The sequence below is a fragment of the Plodia interpunctella genome, chromosome 14 (genome assembly GCF_027563975.2).
Source record: "Plodia interpunctella isolate USDA-ARS_2022_Savannah chromosome 14, ilPloInte3.2, whole genome shotgun sequence".
In the NCBI taxonomy this organism is placed as follows: Eukaryota; Metazoa; Arthropoda; class Insecta; order Lepidoptera; family Pyralidae; genus Plodia; species Plodia interpunctella.
In genome coordinates, this window is record NC_071307.1 from 6,873,010 (window position 1) to 6,894,396 (window position 21,387).

Here is a 21,387-nt window from a genome sequence, read left to right on the forward strand (position 1 = left end):
CTAAAGCCACATTTCTATAATTTTTACATATTATAAAACGAAGTCTTCTGCTTCATCTGTCTGTCTGTTTGTTCGCGATAGACTCAAAAATACTACACGGATTTATATGTAAATCCCTGGACATGTATTTACATGCGGTGTTCACCAATAGATAGTGATTCCTGAAGAAGGTTTAGGTGTAAAAGTTATTAAGTTTTTACTTTAACGAAGCCGGGACGGGCCTCTTGTATTAAAACAAAGTTAGCACACGTCTGCAAGTACATGTATATTACACGATACACATTTGAACTGAATAGTTTTCGAGAACCAAATAACAAATATGGCGTAATTAAAAATCGTCCAATAAGGTAACCCTGGAACGTCATATACGGATTTAAGACAGATAAATTAAAGAATTTGGACTAATATTACTCTAGGCAGGGGTGATGCCGGAAATAGTACCTGTTTCTGTACATCCTGGTGAACCAGTTCTCGTTTAATATTGTGGCCTCATGACATTTGGTTTATGGCGTAGTCAATAATCCCTTAAAACTACTTTAAATTATTTATTGTACATGTATTGTATATGTGGTACATGTAAACTTCACGTGTTACTATGTTATAGAATTAACTGTATTTTCTCCTTGTTTCAGATTAACAAAAGGAATGAGAAAACGTCACTAGAATCTTCAAAATGCACCTACAAACGGTCTTGGCTTTAAGCGCCATTCTGCTTTGCGATGCAAAACTGCCAAAATTAAAACAACACATTTTGCCAAACGAGCTACCGCTATCATCAAAACACGAACACAATTCGCAAAAGTTTACAGAATTAAAAAACGAAAAGACTAGTCGGATAGTTGATCAATACAGAGTGCGACATCGGCGAGACGTGTTCGATTCGAACGCATTTGAATCTCGTTTGAATTGGACGCACACGGAGAGTTTGGACGAAAATGGCGATTTTGTGTTGAAATGGATTAGTTCGAACTCGGGAGTGACTTTTAGGCTGGAAGCGAGAACCACTGGTTACGTCGGTCTAGGGTTTAATTCGGCGAGTAATATGAGAGGCGCCGACTTGGTAGTCGCCTGGGTCGACGACAGGAACGAGAGAGCTCAAATTTTGGTGAGTTTTACAGAGATTGCATCTGTTGCGTTGTTCTCACGCCAGTGTCGCATGTTTTGCTTTTTTCTCCGAATTATGTTTGTAGTTTTTTTCTCTTCACGTCCTCTATCCGTTATCCGACCTTCAAACGTGCGGCCCTGACTTTTATCGCTGGTAGCAAAATGTTAAACATATTCGCCATTGTTAGTTGTATAGGATGTGATAAATGGTGTTAGGAACACTTTTAAATTTAAGATAAAGGGGTTCAAGTAGGTATTACCTTACGAGAAAACACATGAGGCGTTCAAATTTCTTGCCTCGTTCATGTTCGGTCTCCCTAATTTATTATTTAATTAAAAGCGTTATAATTTGTCGGGCAGCAATTTCACCAACGGCATACCGACACGTATTCGCCTCTAGAGATTGCTATTGAGGGAATTTACGAATAAGACCCTTCGTAATTCTTTCGTGTATTTAGTAACAGTGTTTATTAGATAGTAGTAACAGTGTTTGTTAGATAGTACAGAATTTTTGAAAATAATTATGACACATGCGTTATCGACGAGAATTCCTTCTAGTCGTACTATTATATATCCTGCTGTTGGTTCCTGTTAGTTACTTTTCATATAATCTGATCTAAATATTCACGTTCCCTCTACCTTCTGACAATAGTGACAATACAATTGACGCTAACAATATCATTTTTTCTCAAGTATCCGCTGAATATTTGAAACGACTTCCATCCTTAATACCTAGGCCACAAGGGCCTTGCGGTCCTGCGGTTTTAGATAGACATGTCAACGTCCAAGTACCGAACCGTAACGAACACCATAGTCTTGTTTTGAGACATAATTGCGTACAATCACAGAACAATTTACTATTCTGTGGTGGTCTCATTAGGTGAGACTTTTTATCTGTGGTAAGGAAATGGTCGGTGAAAGAATGTTTTTGATCCTAAGAAAATTTTATAAATTTCGAACCGTGGGTGCACAGAATTTGATACAGTTGTATTATTGTGCGTCAAAGAACGATGCAAAAACACGTGTCGGCAGTTAATAAGTATTGAGAAACCGCGCCTTGAATATTGGGAAAAACTTATCATCAAGGAGATGTAACTTCTCGTATGTTATTATTCTGCCACACAAGTGTATTTCTAAGGAGTAGATTACCTAAATTCAAACGAAAGTATGTGACGAAACGTTTGATTCCTCTTTATTTCCTAGATGTTTGAGTTTACATTGAATTTGCCATAATTTGCAGTATTTATTTCATTCAGGGAAATACATATTTATACTTGTTTTAGTTTTCTTAGTTTAACTACCTAAGCTGTAAACCTACAATCGGGGTTTAGTTTAGTCGGCTGTATTGTGCACTCCTAACCGCAGATTCAATTTGCATATGCAATTCTTCGAGAAATTTCTAGATGTTAGATTGTAAGCGAATTTAAATGTCTCGGGTTCTTGGTATGCAGACCTCGACTGCATTAGCATTGCACGTTTCAGATGTAGACAAATAATTTTAATGGTAATTTGTATGTAATTAACTGGCCACACTTAAAGTGGAAGAATGTTAAGAAATATAATGTTCTTACCGTAAATATCTGATTGTATTAGGTTTTCATAGAGAAATGAGAGAGTGTATTTAGAGTTTCAAAGAGAGTGTATTATTTTATCCCACTTCTCATTTGCATGATATCATATGATTTGCTTAACAAAATATTTCCGATCGGTTCCTGTGGTTTTTCGATTTATATTGTCTTGTACTTTTGTAAAGGCACCTATTTGTACTAGTTGGTTAGTTTTTGTTACGAGTAGTACTTGAAGCCGAGCTGTGTCAGAAGAATTTTATCGTGATGAAATTCTATACTAATAAGATTTTTAAAAATCAGGAGCTGTTTTCTTTTCCGTGTCTGTGCGATGTTCGCATTTTTGAAAAAGTGCTGGAACATCAATTGCCTACTATCAAATTAGTGTAGTTTTTGAAATAGAGCAAGGTGTTTTTATATATCCAGTTAAACAAAGTGGAAGAACTTACGCAAGAATACCTATATACCCAATTCATTTGATCAATAATCAGGTTAGTTCACAATCACATCTATTCTACAGATTGTTTATGCGAGACCATTTGCCTTACTTAATGTAATCAAGCCGATATTCTTCTTTGGATTCGGGCTTTCGAACCGATACTCGTTGCACACAATTTGATATAACAAAAAAAATCACGGCTAAAAAACTTTTAAACAAAAAAATAATAGCTTTGAGAGTCATGATGACACATAGGTATAGACAAAGATACACACAGAGTGTAAGGCTGTGCTGCCTAGTTTTAACAGAAGGGCCCAAGAAGTGCTGGTTTGATGTCGTCTAGGATGCCTGCCAATGGTAGGGCAACTAATGACAACTAGAAGATCGTCTGAAGTGGCGGAGAAAAAATAGTAAAGCGGTCCCTGGGCTCTGATGCTCAGTAGTGTCGGAAGGAAAGGTGATCATTAAATTATTAGGGAGACCTCACAATGTACAGTCTACAGCACATCAAGCTATCTAAAATTATTGTAAATTTTTGCCCCCGAATATAGTTCAATGTCGTATAACTTGACATGCAGTTGCACTTAACTAAAGTAGAGAATGTAAAATTTGGGATAAGTAAATTAAATATTTTGAGAAAGGGAATGAAACAATCGGGACGAAATGGGAACAAATGGTATCAAACCACATTGTTAGTTTGCATTTAGTTGCCGGTATCGATTTCGGAATGTTAACAGAGCTTCGTTAAGTTTATGAGAACACTACTTTATGTACCTAGTATTATCTATATACCTACCTAACTATACATGTAACAAAACTGTAAGCGGGCTATGTATGTACAGTACATTGTACATAGGAGATATGACAGAAAAATAATTATGAGGTCTTTATGGGACTAATATAAGCCAAAACATTTTTTTAGATATATTGTCTATCTGTCTGTCATTTGTTTGTTTGTTCGCGCATCACTCAGAAACTACTGGGTATAATTTGATGCGGTTTTCACAGTCTGACTGATATAAGTCGGTCTGACATAAAATCTGGTATAGATTTCACGATACGTTTCGCGATACGTTGCTTAAAACCCAAGATATTGACAAAAATAATTTATGAGCGGGCCCACAAAGAACGCGGGCGAAGCCACGGGAAAAGCTAGTATATAATATTTATTGTAGCTCAATTATGCGCTTTTGTATGACACCATACTAATCATACAGATAAGATCTTTTTTGATTTTTTACAATGTTAGAAATTTCCAAAGAAAAGTATTGCGAATTAGAGCGTTTCGAATGGACATACATTTTTTTAGCCCTGGAGTCATTTTGAAAATAAGCGTTCATTATCATAGGTTTAAAAGCCGTACAAACGCTCCACGTAACAAATGGTTAACCACTCCGGCGTAGAATCCGGGCTTAGTTAGACAGGTACAGCCGAGCGCAAAAGGTATTTGCATTTATTTTCTTGCTTTGCATAAATTAAAATGGCCGCTCCAAAAAGCTATTTCGTTTTCGCGTTTACTTTTACTAAAATTTCTGGTCCAAATTTTCTGTGAACAAAAGAAAACTACAAATAGTTTTTTTATGTTTTTTGTGATTAATAATTATTTATATTAAACTATCTAAGTTTACAAACATATAGTATTTGTACGTATTAGTGCAACTGACTTATCTTTTATCTTCATAATTTATTATTATTATAATTTAGGTAATTGGTTCACTGATGACAAAATGTAATCCAAACGCATGAAAGAAAATTTAGTCTATATATCCAATACATAAATCATAAGGGAATAGCCAACTACTTTTCCGCCTAATTTCGCTTGGTCAGATTTCAAAAGTAATCGTGGATGACTGCCTCTGTTATCGCATGATTAAAACCGGCCGGACATGGAGGGGTAATCCGGGATATGGGGTTCCCCAGAGAGTGATTGCCTAAGAAAAAAGGGGCGGAAGGGGAAAAACATGGCATGACGGGGATGTTGTTTGTTTGTGGGATGTTGTAGGTCATTACTTTGGTTTAATTATGATGGCAATATGTGGATTCTGTTATGCGTTTATGTATCAAAATGGCCCATATGATGTATGTTATAAAATATGTTCTCAGTAGAAGTTTTATGTTAAAATATGAGAAGAGATTAGTCATATGTTTGTGCAAATCAATAAAAACCTTTCAATTTATATTATTATTTTGCTTTTTATTTATTATACAGAGTTATTAATGTACTACAGTTGCAAAATGCAATATAAACTTTACTGGAGGTAAATTATTTACATTTTTATATCACAAAAAAACACGCCTATAAATGCATTCTATTACTTATTAAATTCATTGTTTTAGTTAATAATGATTTATGTGCACGACAGTACGTTAAAGTCCTGTCACACGCACCAGTATTACCTATTTGTATCTGAGTATTACAATCACGTACAGTGACTCACCCAATATATATTACTGTACTGAATACACAAATAAACACATACTTTAATATACTGTAATTTGAGATACAAAGAGAGAAATAACCTTCTGCGAGGATTCATGATTTTTGGTCTTATTTACCTATACGAAATGTTCATACAAGTATTCAAAAGCTATTATCATTTTTTTATTGGTCGATTACTTTCAAGCGTTAATCGACACACACGCTGTTCTCGATTTATTCAAAGTTGATTAAGTGCAGGAACTACCACTAATGTATGATCGATCATTTTTATAAGGCTTTACGACGCCGCAGGGGTACACACACACAGAACTTTATCTAGTTTGAGTTCTGTGTGTACACATTTTTATACGCTTATTATTGGACCTTTTTCTATTAGCAATTCTTCATTTATTTGATCGTGCAAAACTTATTTTCGGCAAGTGGGTCAGTGGTAGGTAATAGTATGGTATGTGATTACTACTGCCGTCATACGGAGAAATGACGTTTCTGCACTAACTTGAAAACGGAGAAAAAAAATAGTTTGTGATTTTCAATTTAAAAAGTTTGCTGCGCGAAAGAGGTTAAGATATTATATACTTTTACGGTTGTAAAATGTGTAAATAAGTGAGATCTATGGGTATACGTATTTATTATATTTATTTTTTATTTAATATCGTTAATAATTAAAATTTTATTTTTCTTCTTAGTAAAAAAAATATAGAAAAATCTTGAATACTGTATTGAAAAGACGTATATGGCTATATGTGTCTTTTCAACTCAGAAACTTTAAGAGCCGTCTTTACTACTTAGTAAGAATGTAAAAATTAATTGTAATTTACTATTTAACAAACACATTTTTAGCCATTAGCTGCTGTTCAAGTTATTATTACTATTATTAAAGAAATGTATTATATTAAAATTTTTCGTTTTTTATCTTTGAATTGGAGTTTAAAACAAAATGAAAAAAAAACACGTTACGAAATAATTTATTTTATATTGACATAATAATTAAACATCACAAAAGTCTAATAAGAAATTATACTTATACTGAAAGTTTGCAAATTTTAAAAATTTGCAGTACTAAAACGACAATCACAGCTTTGGTAGCTCAATAAATTCAGAGTATTAGTATACATATGTTCCTGAGAGCCCACTTCTTGAAATTCTATGAAATTATGCTTGGGATTTAGTGAACATTCCAAAAGAATTGTTTGAGATCACTCCAATTGAAATCAAATCAACTACATAAAAAACTTATTCTATTACTTCTTCTTTCTAATTAAATAAATGTTTTCATGGCTGCTTAATCCCTATTAATCTTGACTTAGTAATCATATTACATCCAGGTTTTAACTGATACTTATTTTCCATATTTGCAATTTTTTCCATTTGTTTCCTCTGTGCTGGTGTCTTGTCATACTTTTTACGTTTCCTAACTTGCCCTTTCTTCATTAGATTTTCCAAACTATCTTGATCAGACTCTTCGGGTGACTCCGGAATGATAATATTAATCGGCTGGGAGTTAGGAATGATGTCCATTGAGCAGTCTGAATCTTCGGAACTTTTTTGCAGTTCTAAACTTGAAGGTATAAAATCTTTATCAAAAATTGAATCGTCTGAATCAAAATCCAATTAAATCAATTTTTATTTTAAAATCTCGTCATTCAAAATCTCGTTATTCAAAATCTGGCTATTCAAAATCTCAAAAGTATCATTATTCAACATTTGGTTATCCATAGCATCGTTATTCAAAATTTCGTTATTCAAGTAATTAGTTTCACTGGAACTAGTTGGTTTTTGAGCACCTCGAAGATCTCGCTTGATTAGACTGTAACAATTATAACCAAAACCTAAATTTTAACTGGGAACCAGGCCAAAGCCAGGATGCGTATACTTATGCATAATAATAAAATAAATATAAAGTAAAATATAACCTATAGTGGGATTACTTATGCGTAAATATTCATACATATCACCATCACCACCACCACATTCAGACATACCACCCATCTAAACCCATGCCGAGGCAATTTGTTTTATTAGCAATTATTACTTTTTTAGGTTAATGTTGGATAGGCAGTAACGTTTGCAATGTCATAAATTTTATAAATTGAATATTACACATGAAAATATCGTGCATATACTTACCATATTTCCGTAAAAAACACGGAGACGAGCGTCGCATAGACGTCGGCTTTCGCCTCGGCTGCCTAGGCGCAACTGATTGTGCGGACAACGTGCCACGAACTCCTCCTTTACCCCGCAGTCCCCGCACATCAAACGATACTACGAAAAATGGACGCTAGTGCCACTTGCGTCTAGGTAGTTTTACGCCTGGTATACATAAGTGAACAATGCTAACATAAAGAGGCACATCTTCGCCAATCCGACTTTTCTTTTTATTACAATATAGAAATGCCTTTTCATTATATGACACATTACAAAAACTGTGTTAAAAAAAGACATTTCTATTTAAATATGTCTTTTCAATTTATTATAGAACAGAAAGGTCCATCCAAATTAGTATCATTAGTGAAATATTGCAGATACGTCCTATTTTGCAGTCAGATTTTATAGGTTGCGTTTGTTTTAGCAAACTTTAAAAATACTAGCAGATGCGTCTTATTCTCCTGATTCCGAATCAGTATGAAACTCATTTTCGATAAAAACGTCAGATGCGTCCTTTTTCCGTATGACGGCAGACTAGTGGTTTATGTGGTAAGTGATTACCGCTGCCCAGAAACACAAATGTGTTTCTGGGCAGCGGTAATCACTTACTAGCTTATATACATTAGCTTTAGAACGTTACATCCGGGAATGTTACTGGGTACAAGTAAGGATGACGAGAAAGGGTACTACATTTGTAGTACCCAACGTTCTAAAGCTCGGAGTTCGTGTAAAAAATAAGACTTTAAATTTTGAAGATTTTACGTCTCTTTGAGAATGTGGCTGTGAGCTGTCAATGTATATTTCGTAAGTCATCCACGGCAGGATATGGAGTGGTCCTTGTATTTTTACAAGTATTGCGTGAAGTAACAAATGGTATCATAAAATGTATGATGCTTTAAACTACATAGGTACCGAATATTGCGATATGTACTCTTGGAAAAAATTGTTACTTACACCACTCCTTTTTGCACTAACTGAACCGATGATCAATTCATAGCTGTTATTTCAGCAAAGTGCTTTTAGACTACGTAGTTCAAACGCCTACATCTTTTCCTGATCGCAATCCATTCTACGGGAAAACGTATATTCCCGCACTTCGTCATCCACGTCACGTCTTGTTCGGGCTACTTGCTTGTTATTCACCTACAGACCCAGCGTTTTAAATGAACCCAGAATTAACCTCGACAGCAGTATCACACACTTATTTGGCTACGCTTATAGAATTGATTTCGATTTTGTGTGATTCGTTCCTCATACTAATTCGTCACGCGTTTGATTACATTCGGTCGATGTTTTTGGGAGTAGAATTTTATCGAGCATGGGAATCTTTGCATTCGTAGCAAGCAATTGATTTATTTTATTGCAATTCCAATCTGTTTAAGCCTCGCCTATTCAATAAGTTAAGTGATGTCATACCATAACTTAGACAATTATTGAAACTCACAATACATATAGTTGCGGGAAGGAATCATCATCCTCTAAATATAACCTAATAGCTAGACTAGACCCAAAACTTCCCTCCCGTGGGAATTCGGGATAAAAATACTCTATGTGTTATTGCAGGTTATATTCTACCCGTGTACCAAATTTCATAGCAATTCGTCCAATAGATTTTGCAAAAATCCATCCTCACAAACTTTCGCATTTACCAATATACATATATATTGGTAGGATTAAAGTATTTTTAGAGATATAAACCGATATACAAATACAGTCATGTAGACTTCACTCACCTGGGTTAGTTCACCTAGGTTAATTAAGTATATTATTTGGTAGACTTAATTTAGCTGTTTTTATTTTTTGGTGTAGGTGATTTAATAGTTGTTACAAAATAAATATTAGCATTCATGTCTGTCTAAGTTTAGTATTTCTTTTTTAAATTTGTTAATTGTTTAGAAATTTATCTCAGATGGGTCTAAACAAGAAAAAAATATTATTTTGTGAAAACAATACGTTGTTACGAATGAACGACTTCAAAGGGAAATTGTCTTCTGGGGTTCACTTTAAAGAAATTTCTTTAAATTTCTTTTGATTGATAACTATTTCAATGCAGATAATCCTGCTTATATTAGATAGCAAATAGTTTTGTGACGTTTGAGTAAGTTTTATAAACCTGCTGTAATGAAAAAGCTGTTTTAATCCATACATATAAGCCAATAAAACTGTTTTAAAACAAGGTGCTTCGCACGCATGCAAGGTGCATGCGGGCGACACCTGCAACCAGCATTGTTTATTATGAAAATGTGTATGTGCGCTTCGGATTCGTAAATATAATGTTGGATCGGATCACGTGAAATGAATTTTTTTTTTTAGAAAAAATGGCATTTTTGACACAGTTTTTTATTGTTGTCAGAGAGATCGTACTTATTGCATTCAATGCTTGACAAATAAATCATGTCCCTGCAGAAAACCTTTCGAGGAGTTCCCTCGTCGGGAGCCATATTTGTGTATGCCATTAGATCACACTTACGATAACAATGCAAAGTCATCCAAACTAAACATGCGTACAAAATTTCAGCTCAAAGTTGAAGATATCTGACAAAGACAAAGTTTATTTATTTGCAAAAACATGATCTGCTTCAAAATTGAGTTAATAGATTCAATCCGAACATACATACTTACTACATACATACATACTATTATATTATGTATTTATAATTGTATGTAAGTATTAATATGTATTTATAATTGTATGTTATTTCTAATATGTATTTATACCTATTTTATGTATTTTTTGTTATTGTTATTTATATTTATGTATTTATTTATTTAGATTTTACTTTTCCTAAGTGTATTTATTTATTTTCTTACAATTTATAGTCTTCTCTGTTCATGTTGTACGTTATTACTTCTGACTAGCCTGCTGCTGTATACACGTCCTCTCAACCTATCACCGGTTGACTGTAAGAGATCCCTACATGGGATAAGTCCGCCGTTGTACAATGTATCTTTCTTGTATTAATTTTGATTAATGTACTTCGTGCAATAAAGTTATTATAAACAAACATACTTACAAACATTGCAAGTTAAATAAAAGCTTGTAAAATATTTATAAATTTGCTAATATTGTCTGCCAAACTATATTCAATTAAGATTTTACTTTTATTTCCTCCCATACTCTTCATATTTTTTAGAATGTTTAATAAAAAAACTTCGTCGACTGCACGTCAAGTAATCCTGTATAAATTTGTGGTGCATTTCTGTATATTAAGAACATATTTTACCAACAAATACATTAAAAAGTATAATTGAAAATGTTTCGAAAATCATCTCAATTATTTCTTTAAAAGATTTCTCCCACAGAGATTAATCAGCTGTCCCAAACATGGCACGGAGAACATGAATTTTTTAGATTTGCGCAAAACGTTCCGCGAAAAATCACATACCAGGTACGCGGCTTTATCCGAAGTAATTAAACACCTTATTACGTAGAGAGTAAGTAGGGAATTGCTTGTCATCAAAGTTCAGCAAAGAACTTCCCATTGTGGAGCGATTCACATGCGTCAAGCGAGTGATTCTCAAAAGTTATTCTTTTGTGTGTGAATGTAGAAGGAATTTTAATGCTTCCGTTTGAACTTGTCTGAAATGGCAGAATAGTTACATAATAACGTTGCTTGATAGTCAACAATCGTGTGCGCTTAGTATTCCGGGATTGTTTTATGGTAGTTTTTGTACTCATACGCAAATAGGCTATGGACGACACAGCGGTCAATATATCTCACTTGATATATTGATTCACAGAGTAAATTTTATGATCCATGTAATGGTTGTAGTTTCGATTTTGTGATCATATGGGCGATATCTACCTACTTCTGTAACATAAAAGATGTGATGGATTACAAGTGGTCCCCGCAGCCTATAGGCACCAGGGACTGCACCCTAGCAAGTGCCCCTGGCTCTATATCTATTCTGAATGTATTTTTTCACGCCATTTATGAAGAAATTCATTTTGTAATATCTAGGGAAAACCATGACATAGTGAGCCACAACCTCAAAGTAAGCGGTAATTAATTAATTTAATCCATCTACTAATACATATGTACTTTTGTGTAAACGTAAAAGTTGTACAGACTTATAACATTTGCTGAGGCAAAAACTCCCCTTTCAAAAAATATCTGAAGGCTTATTTCTGCTTACAGAACTGGCAACTACTTAATTAAATTTCGCACATGACTAAAATTATCTGTATTGTGTATAAACATCCATCCATCTGCCTCTTGTATGAAATGCCCCCCTATCATTACATTACAGGCCAGGTGGTTAGACACGTGCCGCGGCGACATCAGCTGCAGATGAAAACTCTTTATTACATACCTCTTCGACATCTGCTGTTCCATTTTTAAAATCATCTGTCAATTTTAAGAAACATCAAATTCAACCTTATTTTTAAAGTCCTATAGCTTGTTTCACTTTTTTTTTCTAACGCTTTTAGCATAGGAAAAGGTCGGGTAGGTAAGGTCGATCGGGCGCTTTGAATTTTTGGGTTTTCTATTATAATATGGAAGATTCATGCCCGTTTTTATAAAAATATGTCGCCGTTTCTGGCAGATGTGTAGATTTTTTGATAAACGTAGTCTAATGTGAAGAATGTACTTTTTCTTTTTCGGTATAAAAGCAGAATAATATAGGTAGGTACTTAAATGGAGAAATGACAAAAGTTAGGCCTATAGTAAGTTTGAGACTTGTGATATAGGATACTAACTACGATATACCTGTTGTATGATCTATGTATACACAAATTAACGTCCGATGCCCAGATCAATATGCTACAGAGGTCGACAAAGCATCATTATAATTTAAAATTTATTTTTTCCAGGATTGTCACGGCCTGCATCATGATGGAGAGATAGTGGCTGATGAAGTCCAAAACTATGAGCTGATATCTGGTCATCAGAACCGCACCCACACCGTAGTAGAGTTCAGGAGGCCCTTCAACACTAATGATAAGGAGGACTATATCATCAATGTAAGTTATTACGGCTATGTTTTCCTACGCCAGCTTTTTATCGATGGTGTCAGATTTTGATCAAATCTCCAAGGCCTCGGACATGTCTTATACGATTAACTACCGCCATCTAGTGGCAAGTAGTCGCAGTGTGCCGGTTTCATCACGTTGTTTTGTTATCCTTCGTTTCGTCGGAAGCAAGTGGAAAACTTATTAAACATGTGTTAGATTGGTTTACAAACTCATGTAGCACGATTAGGATTTGAACGTGCTGTCCACACCTCTGGACCATCGCTTCCCGCGGCTGCATCGAATGGCTGGTAAAATAACGAAATGAATGGTCGTTGCCGTTCCGAGAGAGCTTTCCTTCATAATTACTTTGCCGTCATGAAGTAACGTCTACATTTACTATAATAATCTACCAACGCCCAAACCGCGAAGATCTATAATAGTTCATGTGGATTGCCTTGAACCATCATAACAATAACAACCTACTTAATTTATTCAATATTTCAGGATAACACGATTCAAGTGCTGTGGTCCCTTGGGCCCCCCGGGTCCGATGGGGAACTCCCGAAGCACGTCAAGAGTGGGTCGAAGCCGCTTCGCCTCATACAGGCCCTGTCGAAACCCGAGACGATTTCTCTCATGCATTGGGATGTCGCTCTCAAAAATGTGAGTTTTCTATGAGTACGACTTTATTTACGTGTTTAAACCTGAAGACTATCAGATTGTCACTAGACAAATCTGACAAATCTGGCTACGCTATACATAATAGAAGTAGTGAAGTCTCTCTGTCTGTGTAAAAGGCGATAAATTCAAAGGCTACGGACCGGATTTTTTATGGTTTTCAACAATAGATAGTGTGATTCTTGAGAAAGATTTAGGTGTATAATTTCTTATTATTTTATCCGAACAAAGTCGGGTCGGGCCTCTAGTTTTTGATAAAATAAGTAAGGGATATATACTACTATTAATTTGTCTTGTAGCAAATATCAACAAAAAAAGAAAAATAATTGGTGGTGAATAGTCTGGCTTGCTTCGATGCCAAAGAAAGTTGTTTACGTTTACTTAAAAACTACTCGCACTACGATCTTAGTGTGTGAATTTTCGTGAGAGACAATGATGTAAAATGACGTCATTAAATTATCTAAGTGACTTTATTGTGTACAACGGTACGCGTACTCTAGATGCAAGACGCGTATCCTAAATCGTGTTTACAGAATATTTTCATGACAATTGTTATTGATACATACCTTTCTATGAACGTACTATTGATATAAACACTGCACTTATTAATAAACATGCTTCCGGCCGCGGTTTCGCTTGTGTGACATTTTGAAACAAAAATTTTTTCTAGGCTTACAGTGAACATTATTTACATATATTTGAATGAGACTACAGAATGGCGTTGCGTTGCGCTCCGTCCTCCGTTGCGTTGACATCCGTCGACGGATCAACGCCATATGTATGGCTATTCGACGTAAGTACGTCAACGCACATCAATGTCAAAATCTAAAGAAAACAACGGAGCGCAACGCGCTGCGATGGCGCAACTGATACCGATCACCTTCTCTCGTCTACATATAAACTGATATAAATTAAAAATTCCAGATAACGATACCCAACTACCAAGCCACTCTCTTCTGGTGCAAAATCATCAAAGTCCCCGAGCTACCGAGTAAACATCACATCGTTGGCTACCAACCATTGATCGACAGCAAACCTATAAGGGATGGCAACGCTGTCAATGAAAAAATCAGTTCCCCTGTCCACCACATGGTGTTGTACGAATGTGCCGACGACCCTGATACTTACACGTGGAATGTCTGGGCCCAAGATAATGGCAGTTTTGGACCGAACAGGCCCATTGAGTGGGCCATTTGTGCCACGCCTATCGCGGCGTGGGCTATGGGCTCTAAAGGTAATGTTTGATTCTTCTTCTCTTATTCTTTAGCCTTTTTAACCATCTCAGTGTAGACCTTCAACGGTCAGTTTAGGTTGGAAATTTATATTTTTTCAGATAGATGTGTTACGTGTGTTTACAATATAGTATCGTTTAGTGAGTAGTATCTTTTCGGGCTAACTAGATCTGTCAGTTTTGTCCCTACATTTATTTTATTTATTTATTACACACGAGAAACAAATTTTGATTTCCATGTGCAATTTACAGTCAGCTAATGAAGTTTCGCATTTCAGGTGAATTCCTGCCTGAAAACGTGGGCATCCCGCTCGGGGGGCGGGGGGGCGTGCAGTACTACATGCTGGAGATACACTACGACAACAACGCTTTACATGAAGGTATATATATATATACTATAACCATAATGATATATTTGTACATCCGCCAGCGTTCACAAAGCAGTCAGGGTTGTCACAAAAAAAAATAAAAAACGTGTATCTGTATTAATTTTATTTCAAAAAACTCCTGATTGTACCCAACATGTCATTGGTTGCGTCCCCTCAGATAGGCATTCATTGGTTCCTATCCGGTATTTTTTGTTGTTGTTTTTATAGGAAATAAATCGGTCGGTTGGACTTATGGTCATCAAAAAAATTTTAATACATCAAAAAATTTTTAATAACGCTATTTGTCAAATTATATAGCAAACTCTTCTTGCTAAAAGAAGAAATAGTGACGGAGAGCAAATTTGTTTTATACTATATAGTGATACTTAATTCTTATCTCCTCACAAGTTCTGGACAACTCCGGCATCAGGGTGCTATACACACCAGAACTTCGTCAACACGACGGCGCGCTGCTGGGCGCGGGCATTGGTGTATCCGCCTTGCATCTCATTCCGCCTAAACAACCGCAGTACAGGACTGTCGGCATCTGCAGTTCTGAGTGTACCTCTAGTGTGAGTTTGAACATTTTTTTGATGCCTGCAGCATCAGGGTTATCACACGCGCATTGCCGACTCTGAATGAATCTGTTTACGCTTTTTACACGACGGTGGTGGTAGTGTTAAGTCATGCAATATGCCCCTAGGCCACTTAAATGTAATAAATTTGACACCATTGTTAGCCATGACATACTGGATGAAGATAAAAAAGATAATTAAAATATATGTATGTTCATTTCAACCTATAGTAGTTTCATGTAATGTGATGTGTAGACAAAAAGTGATATTTCAAGACAATATTCGTATAAATGCATCGATATGTAAAATTGTATACCTTCCATTTCAGATAATGCCAGAAACAGGAATAAATATAGTGTCTGTGCTGTTACACGCACACGGGACTGCGAGAAAGATTGCACTCAAACACGTCAGAGATTTCAAGGAGCTGCCTGTTATTTCAGAGGTAAAGAAATCTCAGTTCTATCAATAAGCTTAACATAACAGTGTTTTGCAGCCCTTATCTACTACAGGGATAAAGATGTGATCTGTAATATCGACTACATACTATCGCCGCACTCATACATATACCGACGCGAAACACCGAATGCGCCAAATTATAGCGAACTATTTGGCGATAGTGCGGTATAACGATTTGATGTTTTATCAATCGATATCCACTGCTACACAAATCTTGCTACAAATAGAATCTCAGATGGATGCGGTCACGTGTTTTGTATTCGTGATTATTGCGGTAAGATAAAAACCATTTATGTTGATTTTGCTACATTCTGTAATCTAGTTTAGTTTCTAGCTTAAAAAGAAAACTTTGTCTAATGCCATCTGGTGATCAACTTGCAAATTAAAATTATGTCATGCAAAAATGTAGTACATACAGAATGTGGAGATTACGATTTTCGTAACTAGATGTCACTATAAAAGTTGTGAAATATTTCATTACAACTCCAGTAGATGTCACTCTTACACGGTTATTAACGCCAAAGTTTGGCAAACTATTCGTTGACAGTGTGAAGCCGGCATTATACTAAAAATATATAGACGAATAAATCTGTGTATTTAGATTTAATTTTGAACTTCTTATTCAGGAATCCGCCTACGATGCAAGATATCAGCAATCTCGAGTAGTTCCTGGGGGAAGGAAATTCTTGCGAGGCGATGTTCTTATCACAGAATGCACTTACGACACTACTTCCAGGGATAAACCTATTCTTGGCGGTTATTCTACATCACAGGTTAGTGTAGTAAATACGTAACATATTTAATTTTATGAGATTGTTAATTTATTTCGTGTTAAGATTAACCTAGATGCTGGCTCTTATCCAATTTCTTCTTTTATCCGTTTTTAATAAAATATATTATTAGTTTGGTTCTAGCATTTTGCTATTAAGGCAAATTGATTTCACGTATTTTCTTAGGCATTTCGCGCTCATGAGGGGAATTTTCAAGAAGTCTTCGGTATCAACGTTATATTACTTCAATGGTCATTAAATTATAATTCCAGGAGATGTGCCTATCGTTCGTGCTGTACTACCCTCGTACGGAACTCGCCGGCTGCTACTCCATGACTCCAGTCGACGAGTTCTTCGAGACTTTTGGAGTGACCGAGTTCTACTACCTCTCCATGACCAGCATTCAAAACGTGTTCTTATCTTCTGGGTAAGTTTATTGCATATTGATTAGCCCAAACTAAAATCCGAGACTTTTGTTATCTGCAAAGACAATCTAACCGGGGATTAAACCTATGGTACCTTGGCATGTGACCTCTCTCATCTCTGCGTTATCCTGGTTTTTTCTTCAGCCGTTGAGCGTCGGAGCCCCGGGTCCGCAATCTTACTTTTTCGTCTTCACTAGGTCGTAATAATCGTAATATTACGTATAATTTAGAAACATTTCGTTTTGCTATATTCTTTGAATCGGTCAAAACTGAATTTCACCGTCATCGGTAAAATTCAGTTTCTATTTGATTGGGAATAGACAATCACATGCACACAATTTTTTTTTATATTGCACTATGTCTATACATTTATCCACCAGCAATCTACTGGGACGAAATTATCTCAACTGTCCTATCATGGGATAACTCAATGTGACTAGTGGGGTAGACGAAAATAACAATATATTGTTTTATTTGCAGAAGTTTGGAAAACCTAACGATTCCCGTCGAAATGGAGATGAGGCTCGCCGCTCAGGAGGAGACCAGGATTTTCCAGGGAGACGACCAAGGAGTCAGCTTTTTAGGTACATTAGTCATCATTAGTCATCTATAGTATTCTACTGATTGAAATTAGTTTTCGCCCGCATTATACATTTGTAAGAAAATTCATGACATAAAACCGAACTGCCGAGCTCAGGGCAGTGTTTTTTCGCAAAAATTGTTCATTCGCAACCGTCGGAAGCCAGCCTTTTAAAATGTTATTTTTGTAAAACAAAATCTCTCTTTCATCTAAGCGTTTTCAAGGTTTCTTCCGCAGCAGTTAAGCGTACATTCACATACGTAAGCAGTCATTGATAGTTCCACAAACCCTCCCTCCCTGGGATCCGCCAGGGACTTTTCCACTGGTTCGTCTCCACTACGCACGGTCGTCGGAATTTCCTAGTTATCATTGGCACGTTTATCATCCTTGATGACAACAAGTCAGGACTTGGATTTGTGTAGCAAAAGACTCACGTTTAAGTATTCCATGCTTCACCTAAGTGAAGCACGGGGCTACCATAAAACACGTAGCCTATAACTGCGTCCACACGTTGCATGTGAACTTTAGTAACTACGTAGCAAGTTACAAAAGTTCACATGCTGTTCTTTTGTATGTTTCGTGGCAGGTCTTCTGGACTCAATAAGGAGTTATGTATTTATTCCACCGTTCCAGAATCCCTAATGATCAAGAACCCTCCGGAGTTCCGCAACAAGACGTTCATGGCTCACCTCAACGAGATGCAGTGGTCGGAGCCGCTGCTGACGTCGCAGGTGGAGACTCGCCTCACCCACAAGGGCTACCACATGATGTTCTGCAAGAAGCGGGACGACACCTGGGCTGTGGTCAGTACTCACATCTCATCGTATGTCTGTCTGTCTGTCTGTATGAACACCTCACCGTGATGCAGTGGTCGGAGGCGCTGACGTCACAGGTGGATATCGTAACCTGCCGCTAGGGGCTGATGTTTTATAGCGTATTCAAACAAAATTTTGATGCCGGCTCCACTCTATCGTCGAACGTGGACAGATGTCGACGCTTATGCATGAAAATTGCGTAGTTTGTATGAGTGCTTTTATTTACCGCAATGAAAAACCACCAAAATTCGTCAAAGTTTGGTAAACTTTTCCTTGATATTGTGGAGCAGGCATAATGTGTTTACGCCCTGTAGTCGTGAGAAACATCTGACTGGATAAATTATACACGATTGGACGGAAGAAGAATAAACCGAGTCACCCCAACCAAACCACATTTCAGTTCAAACTACAATCCTTATGATTACTCAGGAGTAACCATGACTTTTTCCTTTGCAGCCCATACAAATCGAACAATATCCGATATACAAGGAGCTATCGAACGACATATCAGAAAAACACTACAAGGGTTTCAAACTGCCTTCAGTAACCACTCCCGCTGCTGGATCAGCTGTCACCGTCCGCGATTTTGATGTGGCGGCCATCTTGTGTTTGGCAATATCAATAATAGTAGCGCGGTAATAGCAAAAAACAATTATAATTCTTAAAGTAAGTACATTCAGAGCCAATGATGTTTCTATGTTGTTTATGTTTGATTTTTATTTAAAAAAAACTTTTTCTGTGTAACACGAAAACGGACATCTGAATAAAGTATTATTTTGCCAAATTGTGTAATGGCGAATGTCGAATAAACTCACTATGGACCTAACCAAAGGTTAGGTTCGTTCTTGTAGTTTTTAAGTGTATGAAAGATGTGATTTTTGTACTTATGTATTGTGTGAAATATATTGCTCATGGAATAGTGAAATTGAATGCACAAAACAATAGGCTGGTACCTATATAGCATACTATTGGCGAAAATACATATTTTCATTATGAAAATGTATTGCTTGACTATCATTTCGTTATAAATAATAAACTATCTATAATTTATATATAAATATAATTTTCAAGACTGCCCTGACTACGCTCATGTATGTAATTATATTTTTTTTGGAAGGGAATTTATCTCCTATTTATGTAAGCAGTATGTGTCTTTGTAACGTGTGAAAAGTGATGTCATTTATTATGAAATAATATCCTATTCGCATTAGTGATTTATGATAATTGCTATCTTTCTAGTGTATAAACGTTCCAATGCAATAATTTTAATAATATTTATCTATTTGTCTTTCGTATGCAAGTATGTATACTAGGTACATCCTAAGAATAGATTGGGAAATCAAGAACATAAAATTTGCTTATCGTGTAGTAAGTGTGATTTGTACAAGTTAATTTTGACGCCGACTTAGACCTGCGCGCCACTGACCTTTAGACAAAATAGCGTACTTTGCATTTATCTCCGCAGGTTGGAGTTAACGTCAAATTTCAACTGTGTGCAGCAGTGCAACTCACCTTTATTATATATAAAATCTACTTATTAACAATGCATTTATAAATAAAATAATGATTCCAATAAAATAATATTGTGATCTGTTAATTTATGCATAAAATAAATCATGAATGATCGACGAATATGTTAATAAATGCTATATTTTGACAACAAATCGCAGAACAAAATCTAAAGTAGTAAGAATAAGCAATAAAATTAAATCTATATAGTGTGTAAATTTAATATTTAGCTCATCGGCTCAATAGATATACTTGAACTTCAATAAAATATGCCTGAAATGGGTTTCCAAGTTCCTTTGGCGCTAGTATAGTGTGAGTGAAAGGCACTATAAAGTGTATGCGATAGACTGAGATATGTGGCAAATTGAGTTCAATGTATTTTTAAAATATGCCGCATTTATTATAGTCGTTGTGATGTAGAGGATTGCTATCTGCCTTAAACAATGTCTATGGAAAGAACATGTTAGATAAATGTAGAAATATAAATAGTCCGCGCCACGAATAAAGTTCCGCAGAAGCGGCGCCACTGTCGCAGGTAACAACAAAGTGGCAACTGTCATTGATAGTTCCACAAATTTCCGCACTACTCGTTTCGCGGCGCGGATTCTATACGTAACACTGGGAGGTTCTATACAAGTGATTTACATAATAAATAGGTGTTTAGTCTTTTTAACGCAAATGTAAGGTCAGTGAATTATTTTCTTGAGATGTAACTTCAAAATACTAAGGTATATCCAGGGCTGTGTTTATAAGCTCTATAGGGCTGTCGACATCGTGCGCGTAGCTTGTACAGTGGGTTATTAGGGCGCGGCATCACTGCTCCGATTTTGTTACGCAGCGTCGACGCGAGCGTTGCCGTTCTGTCGTTGCCTAACGGAACTAATGATGCACCGCTCTTAGTTGAAATGAAGTGTGCCATTTTGCAGCAAGAAAATTTGATACCTATGTATAACGCAATAGTGGCGTCATTTCAACAGTTCATTTACATTGTTTTAGGCTAATCTCTATATCATACAAGTAACGCGCATGAAGTTGATGTGTAGCACCTATTTCTACGATTTTGTATCGTATTAAATAATATTACTTGTACTTTTTACGTCCTGTATGTATTGTAAATTGTAGAAATAGGCATTTTCCGAAACGAACATTTGAGTCATATGGTAAGAACTTGCATTTTACTGTTTTAGTTTATACCTGTTTTTTTAAGGTGGTAGTTGTAAGTATACGCTTAGTAATTATTATTTTTATTTATTTAAAAAGTCAATATAATGTGTTTTATTACTTTCTGTGCGTGTTTCATTCAAGTAAACCTCAAGCTTATTAT

At 35.9% G+C, this 21,387-nt stretch overlaps 1 protein-coding gene and 1 long non-coding RNA gene across 2 annotated transcripts in view; one reads left to right on the top strand and one right to left on the bottom strand.

Moving 5' to 3' along the window:
- LOC128675191 (MOXD1 homolog 1-like) overlaps nucleotides 1–21,349 on the top strand; it is a 44,630-nt gene extending 23,281 nt beyond the window's left edge. The window contains exons 2-13 of the mRNA XM_053754434.1: nucleotides 633–1,105; nucleotides 12,513–12,662; nucleotides 13,158–13,316; nucleotides 14,256–14,565; nucleotides 14,841–14,942; nucleotides 15,339–15,502; nucleotides 15,834–15,950; nucleotides 16,591–16,737; nucleotides 17,007–17,161; nucleotides 17,640–17,743; nucleotides 18,373–18,542; nucleotides 19,011–21,349. Coding sequence (XP_053610409.1) covers nucleotides 674–1,105; nucleotides 12,513–12,662; nucleotides 13,158–13,316; nucleotides 14,256–14,565; nucleotides 14,841–14,942; nucleotides 15,339–15,502; nucleotides 15,834–15,950; nucleotides 16,591–16,737; nucleotides 17,007–17,161; nucleotides 17,640–17,743; nucleotides 18,373–18,542; nucleotides 19,011–19,193 — 2,193 coding nt within the window. The 5' untranslated portion in view covers nucleotides 633–673 and the 3' untranslated portion in view covers nucleotides 19,194–21,349. The remainder of the gene's footprint in view (nucleotides 1–632; nucleotides 1,106–12,512; nucleotides 12,663–13,157; nucleotides 13,317–14,255; nucleotides 14,566–14,840; nucleotides 14,943–15,338; nucleotides 15,503–15,833; nucleotides 15,951–16,590; nucleotides 16,738–17,006; nucleotides 17,162–17,639; nucleotides 17,744–18,372; nucleotides 18,543–19,010) is intronic.
- LOC128675193 (uncharacterized) lies at nucleotides 6,498–8,868 on the bottom strand. The gene is made up of 3 exons (XR_008405240.1): nucleotides 8,651–8,868; nucleotides 7,676–7,861; nucleotides 6,498–7,355 (listed from the first exon to the last, which is right to left on the bottom strand). It is a non-coding gene; the product is annotated as an uncharacterized LOC128675193 (long non-coding RNA).
- Nucleotides 21,350–21,387: the final 38 nt, after the last annotated feature.